General features: G+C 41.4%; 1 protein-coding gene across 1 annotated transcript; it reads right to left on the minus strand.

Annotated features, from left to right (window-relative positions):
* Positions 1–2,396: 2,396 nt before the first annotated feature.
* Positions 2,397–3,319, minus strand: LOC308501876 (olfactory receptor 5BS1-like; the record flags this gene model as incomplete). The annotated part of the gene is given in 2 exon segments (XM_081058960.1): positions 2,397–2,867; positions 2,870–3,319. Coding segments are annotated over 2 exon segments (921 nt in total).
* Positions 3,320–7,766: the final 4,447 nt, after the last annotated feature.

Raw genomic sequence — 7,766 nt, forward strand, 5'->3', positions numbered from 1 at the left:
ATGAGGATTTTTGATAAATAAAACTTCTTAATTTTAATATGTTCATCAACTTTTTTTTTGTAGTTGGTGCTTTTTGTATCTTGTTTGTAAAAATCCTTCTCTATCATGAATACATTGTCCATACTGTTTTATAAAAGATTTATAGTTTTGTCTTTCACACTTAGTACTTCAGCTTACTAAGGATTTTCGCATATCATGGGTTAGGATAAAATCTGGTTAATTTTCTACATGATAGCTAATCATCCCTGCACTAAGCACTAATGATTGAAAAGTTCACCCTGAACAAATTGATCTGCTTTGCTCCTCAGTATCTACTTTTGTACTTGCGGTCCACTTCTGAGTTCTCTCTCCTTTTCCATTGGTGTATTTGTTTGTGTGTCACTAACAGAAAGTCTTAATTACATAGTTTTATAATAAATCTTGATATTTGGTAGATAAAGACTGTCTACCTTGTTCTTAGCTTTAAAAGTAGCTTGGCCTTTGTTGGACCATTTACTTCTATATACATTTTAGAATCAAGTTTTCAAATTCATAAAATATTCTAGAATTTTGATTGACATTATACAGAACATATGAATTGATTTGGGGAAAATTGACATCTTTACAATAATCTACCAACCCACAAGCATAGTATACGAATATTACTCTCCATTTATTTAGGCCTTCTCTAATGTTTCTCAATAAGCTGCTATTATACCGGGGGTGCCAAAATAATGACACTTTGGTCAACATTGCTCAAGCAGTAATCAGAAGTGTCTGGATGCTGATGGTAACCACTTTGAGCACCTCTTGTAACTGCTGAAGTCAAATGTGACTTGTATTTATCGGTATATATTATTACAATTTTAATAGTTTTTCCCTTTCTTTTTTTTTTAGATTTTTTTTCATTGGGAAAGGGGTACAGGACTTTATTGGGGAACAGTGTGTTCTTCCAGGACTTTTTTCCAAGTCAAGTTGTTGTCCTTTCAATCTTAGTTGTGGAGGGCGCAGCTCAGCTTCAGGTCCAGTTGCCATTGCGAGTTTCAGGGGGCACAGCCCACCATCCCTTGCGGGACTCGAGGAATTGAGCTGGCAACCTTGTGGTTGAGAGGATGCTCTCCAACCAACTGAGCCATCTGGGAGCTCAGTGGCAGCTCAGCTCAAGGTGCCTGTTCAATCTTAGTTGCAGGGGGCGGAGCCCACCATCCCTTGTGGGACTCGAGTCCCACTGGCAACCTTGTGGTTGAGAGCCCACTGGCCCATGTGGGAATCGAACCGGCAGCCTTCGGAGTTAGGAGCATGGAGTTCTAATTGCCTGAGCCACCGGACCGGCCCAGTTTTTTCCTTTCTTAAAATGTGTATACATTTTTTGGCACCCTCTGTATATTTATGTTTATTAATTAAATAGATGCAAAGGGTTAGGCCTCAGGTAGGAGAGCTTAGGAAAAATAAAATAGGCACAATATACTGATTTCCAGTCTGTTCATTTTTCTTTCTCTGCTGTATTGGTCATGGATCTCAAAAAAGAAAAAATCCAATAGGCTATAAAGAGATTTATTATAAGGTATTGGCTTGCACAATTATGGAGGCTGACAAGTCCCAGAATCTTCCATCTGCAACCTAGAGGCCCAGGAAAGCCGGTGGTGTAAGTCCCAATCTGAGTGTGAAGGCCCGAGAATCAGGAGACCAATATCTGGGGCAGGAGAAGATGGATGTTCCAGTGCAAGCAGAGAAAGCATATTCACCCTACCTTGGCTGTTTTGTTCTATGTGGGTCGGCAACAGATTCGACGATCCGTATTGGTGAGGGCAATCTTCTTAACCAGTCTACTGATTCAGATGCTAATCTCTTCTGGAAACAACTTCATAGACACACCCAAAAATAACTGTTTCACCAGCTATCTGGGTTTCCTTAGCCCAGTCAAGTTAACACAAAATTGACCATCACACCCGCCTACATGCAGGCCATTTGATGCCAATGAATACCACTAGGTCAGGTAAATGCATGGCTCTGACTGTCTCCTTCTGGAGTATCATCTATACCTGATTCTTTCAATTGTTGTAGGTCCCTTTCTTTGTTGTGTATCTTTGTGAAAATTCCAAAAAAAAAGTCAGCAATTTGCCCAGAGATCCTGTTCTGCTCCAATACACTTCATCTGTGTCAGCCCTGCTATCTCCTCAGATGGAGCCAAGATCCCATTCTCAGACTGTTTTTGCAAAGGGCTGCTGGATAGGAGCCTGTACATCAAACTCTTTTCCCTCAGCCTCCGTTTTTGTGGAAATTTATTTACTTCACAGTCCAGACAAATACTTGAGCTTAATTGAAAGACAATTTCGCCAAGTGCTCTGTGCCTATAAAAATCTTTCTCCGTTAGAGATAATTTTTCTATTTTCTGAGCAGAATTACACAGCCTTTGCTTACCCTAAGGCACACTTTTGTTGCCTCAGCATTCTCTGCAGAGCTGCTATCACCTCTTTGAGTCTGTAGAGGAGGGGATTGATCAAGGACGTGATCACACTGTATTGAATGGAGACCACTTGTTCCAACACTAAGCCAGAGGAGGGGTTGATGTACCTGAATAGAGCCATCCCATAGAACAAAATCACCATGGAGAGGTGTGAGGAGCAGGTGGAAAAGGCTTTGCCTTGGCCCTCAGAGAAGCAAATGCTCAGAATGGCAGAAATGATTCCGGAGTAAGAAAAGAATATCAGGGAAAGTGTCAGCAGCCCCAGAAATGCACTGGACCATGATATAAGGAACTCATTGGCTGTAGAATCAATACAGAACAGAGGGAAGAGAGAAGGCAGTTCAAAGCAGACATGGGAGATGATGGTGGACCCACAGAAATGTAACTTGTGGATGAAAACATTAGTCAATAGTGAGTTGGTTGAAACCCCATCAACCAAGCTTCACTGACCACTGCAGTACAAACAGTCCTGTTCACATCCATGGTGTAGAGCAGAGGGTGGCAGAGAGCAGCATAGTGATCATAGGCCATGACAGAGAGAAGACTGGCTTCAGCACACCCAGACAGAAGAAAAAAGAAACTCTGGGTGGTGCAACCCCACACTGAGATGCTGTTCTTCTGAAACAGGAAGTTCTGTAGCATTTTGGGCATGGTAACTGAGGAGAAGCAGATACCCAGGAAGGACAGGTATCTGCGGAAGAAATACATGGGGATGTGGAGGTGAGACTCTCCTCTGATCACCAGGATCATCACCAGGTTCCCCCTCAGGATCAGGAGAGAAACCCCCAGGAATAACACAAAGAGCAGAGCTTGGATGTGGCAATGCAGACAGCCCAAAGGGATGAACTCAGTGAAGAAAGTGAGACCATTCATGGTTGTTTATAAATTTCATTCCTAGAAATAAATCAACCGTACTACAGAATCTGAGTAATTTCTAGTGATCAGAATATCATCCCCATACCCTAAAACTTCTCAGGTAATACTTCTTTCAGCTTCAGAATAGAAAAGGAAAGCAGTTGAGTAATTCCAATTGTGACCACCGTGGGTTGAATTATTGAAAATATATTGAAGTCCTAACCCCCAGTGACTCACAATGTGACTTTATTTGGAAATAGGGTCTTTGTAGATGTAGCAAGTTAAGATGAGATGATACTGGAGTAGGGTGGGCCCTTAATCCAATATGACTGGTGTTCTCATAAGAGAGAGGAGAACACTATGTGAAGAAAGACACACAGAGGAAAGACATCTTTGTAACAACAAAGGCAGAGACTGGAATGATGCACTTGAAAGCCAAGGAATGCTAAGGATTGATAGCCATCACCAGAAGCTAAGAAGAAGCAAGGAATGATTCTTCCCTATAGGTTTTGGGGGATCATGTCTTGCTAACACCTTGATTTCAGACTTATAGCCTCCAGAACTGTAAGACAATAAATTTCTATTGTTTTAAGACATCCATTTTCTGGCACTTTGTTACATAAGTCCTAGGAAACAAATACAGGGATTTTCAAAGTTTCTGCCCCTTTGGTCCTTCCCAGAAGGCCTCTTAATTTTGTCAGTGAATATAGCAAACATTTTTGGAAACAAAATTGGATTATATGCTTTGACAATTAAGAGTATATGTATGAGAACAAACAAAGGATGCTTCAAATGAAATTGTTTTAGAAAATTTATTTGCAAGTCTTTTTATGTCTAGGTTTGGGTCTTAGAGCCAGGAACTATATAATTTACCATCTTATCATAGACATTCTAGTTTTGTATAAAGGGACTTGAATGATGTTACCAGATGTTGAAAGAAGTTTCCCAAACATTTCCAGATCCCTTCAAGGGTACCTTATATCTCCAAACCCATACTAGCGAAGCTTGAAAAGTATTTGTGGGAACGGGTGGAAGTGCCTCAGGAAAGCTTGCTCTGTCCTCAGGTCAATGATAATACTCAGCCAATTTCCAGGAAAAAAAAGGTGTAATGGGTGCTAAGTCCTTCAGAATATGAAAACATATTATAAGTGTTGAAAATTTCAAGAAAATAGGTCAAGATGGCAGAGTAGGTAAATGCTGTGCTTACCTCCTCTCATGACCATATCAAAATTACAACTAAACTACAGAATAACCACCACTGAGAACTGCCTAAAGTCTAGCTGAACTGAGGCCCTACAACTAAGAACATACAGAAGAAGCCACCTCGAGCCAGGTAGGAGGGGCTCAGACATGGAACGGGCTGGTCCCATACCCGGTGTGACCATTGAAAATCGGAAGGGATATCTCAGTTATGGAGGACCCCTTCATAGGAGCAAGGGGTCCCAGCCCCACACCAGGCACCCCGGCCCAGGATTTCAGTGCCAGGGAGAGAAGTCCCCATAACTTCTAGTTGTAAAAATCAGCTGACATTATTACCGAGTGAGACGAAGTGCAGCTGCTGTTCTCCTAAAGGGCTTGCACACAGACTTACTCACTGAAAAACTCACTTACTCTGAGCTCCAGCACTGAGACAGCAGCTTGAAAGACAACAGGGACATATGGAGAGGAACTGAGTTGTCTGGCAAGGGCTGGAAGGGCAATTTTCTCCCAGACACAAGAGCTGGCAGAAAGCCAATGTTTCTTTGTTGAGCCCACCCCCTTCCCATCCTAGATTCAGGCAGTCACCATATCTGAGCCTCCACCAAATTGTCTAACACTGTTCGTTTGCCCCACCCTGGTGATTCTGAACGCTGCCCCACCCAACTTTCAGGCACAGCTAAACCACTCCCAGTGGCTTTTCTGTACAAACAATCTGTTTTAACTTATGCTGAAAACTTTCCTAAAATTTCTCAAAGGTTCACAAAATGCAAATAAGCAGCATATGGCTTCATTGTGTCTCATGCCTCTGGCTGAGCAGCCCTAAGCCTGGCACTAATGACAGCCAGCATAGATTCATGGATTGGCCTCTCCAGCCACCTCCAAGCACAACTGGAGTCGCAGCCATCTGTGGGCTACTTTGTGGCTCATGCCAGGGGGCCTTGGGCAGGTACAGCCTGTGGTTAAACTTGTCCTGAAGTGGGTCTCCTCCCAGGAGGCCCTGGGGCTGGCATGCTCAGTGGCCTGTATCAGATTGGCCAGAGCATCACCAAGCCTCCTCCAAGGATGACACACCCAAAGGGAAGACTGAGCAGGCACCAGAGCCCTGGTAAAGACCTGCTCTGTAGGTTCAGCGCTTACACTACAGCTCCTCCACTGTAGTCACTGCCAGTCCTCACAACTAGTGAGCACAAGGGTCAATCCCTTCTATTAACACGCAAACAGCAACCACGTCTCAGCTACAATAGGAGGGCACTCACAACCTGCACAAGGGACACACCTGGAGCACCCAGCTCTGGTGACCAGGGAGACAGCCCCACAGTACACCTACTATATAAGGCCACTCTACTAAGACAGGGAGAATAGCAGCCCTACCTAATACATAGAAACAAACACAGGGAGGCAGCCAAAATGAGAAGACAAAGAAACATGTCCCAAAGAAAAGAATAAAACAAAGCTCCAGAAAAAGAGTTAAACAGAATGGGGTCAAGCAATCTACCAGATGACAAGTTCAAACTACTGCTTACAAGGATGCTCAATAATCTCAGGGAGAACTTCAAAAAAGAGATAAGAAACATAAAAATACAGATGGGAAACATGAAAAAGAACCAGTCAGAAATAAAGAGTACAATAACTGAAACAAAGAATACGTTTGAGGGACTCAACAGTAGATTAGATAAAGCAGAGGTTCGAATTAGCAATTTAGAAATAAGGTAGCAGAAAACACCCAATCAGAAGAACCAAAAGAAAAAAGAATCCCCCCCCAAAAAATAATTAGGAGAGTTTAAGAGGCCTCTGGGATAACATCAAGCATACCAACATTCACATCATAGGGGTACCAGAAGGAAAAGAGAGAGAGAGTAAGGAATTGAAAACCTATTTGAAGGAATAATGATGGAAATTTTTTTTAATCTGGCGAAAGAAAGGGATATTCAACCCCAGGAAACACAGAGAGTCCCAAACAAGATGAACCCAAAGAGGCACACACCAAGACACATCATAATTAAAATGCCAACAGTTAAAGAGAAAGAGAGAATCTTAAAAGCATCAAGAAAAAAGCAGTTTTTTACTTTCAAGGGAGCTCCCATAAGACTATCAGCTGATTTCTTCACAGAAACTTTGCAGAAGGGATTGGCACGAAATATTCAAAGTAATAAAAAGCAAGGATCTACAACAAAGATTACTCTACCCAGCAATGCTATCATTTAGAATCAAAGGACAGATATAGAGCTTCCAGACAAGAAAAAGCTAAAGGAGTTCATCATCACCAAACCAATATTACAAAGAATCTTAGAGAGACTGCTTTAAAATAAAAACAGAAAAAAGAAAAGATCAAAACATGAATAATAAAATGGCAATAACTACATATCTATCAACTATTACTTTAAATGTAAATGGATTAAATACTCCAATCAAAAGTCCCAGGGTGGCTGAATGGATAAGAAAACAAGACACATACATATGCTGCCTACAAGGGACTCACTTCAGACAGAAAGATACATAGAGATGGAGTACAAAGAGATGGAAAAAGATATTTCATGAAGATGGAAACAACAACAACAAAATGCTGGGATAGCAAACTCACATCAGACAAAATAGACTTTAAAACAAAGGCTATAACAAGAGACAAAGAAGGACCCAGTAATCCTATTTCTGGGAATTTATCCGAAGAAACTCAAAATTCTACTTCAAAAGGACAAGTGCATCCATATGTTCATTGCAGCATTGTTTATCATGGCCAGGAAGTGGAGCCAGCCTGGGTGTCTGTCAATAAATGAATAGCTAAAGAGTAGGTGATACATATATACAACAGAATATTGCTCGTCCATGGAAGGGAATGGGTTCTTGCCATCTTCAGTGGCATGGATGGACATGGAGAGTATTGTGCTGAGTGGAGTATGTTAGACAGAGAAAGACAAATGTCATATGATTTCACTTATAAGTGGAATCTAAACAACAAAATTAACAAACAAATGAAACAGAAAAAACTCACAGATACAGAGAACATTTTGATGATTGCCAGATGGAAGGGGTATTGGGCAGTGGGTGAAAAAGTGGAAAGGATTAAGAAGTACAAATTTGTTGTTACAAAGTAGTCATGAGGATGTAGGTATAGCATAAGGAATATAGTCAATAATTTTGTAATAACTGTGTATGGTGTCAGAGGGATATTGGATTTTTTGGGGTGATAGATGGGAGGGTAGTTTGGGGGCAGGGTGGAAAAGGTGAGGGGATAAAGAAACACAAATTCGTAGTTATAATACAAAAT

The sequence above is a fragment of the Rhinolophus hipposideros genome (assembly GCF_964194185.1).
Source record: "Rhinolophus hipposideros genome assembly, chromosome: 9".
Lineage (NCBI taxonomy): Eukaryota > Metazoa > Chordata > Mammalia > Chiroptera > Rhinolophidae > Rhinolophus > Rhinolophus hipposideros.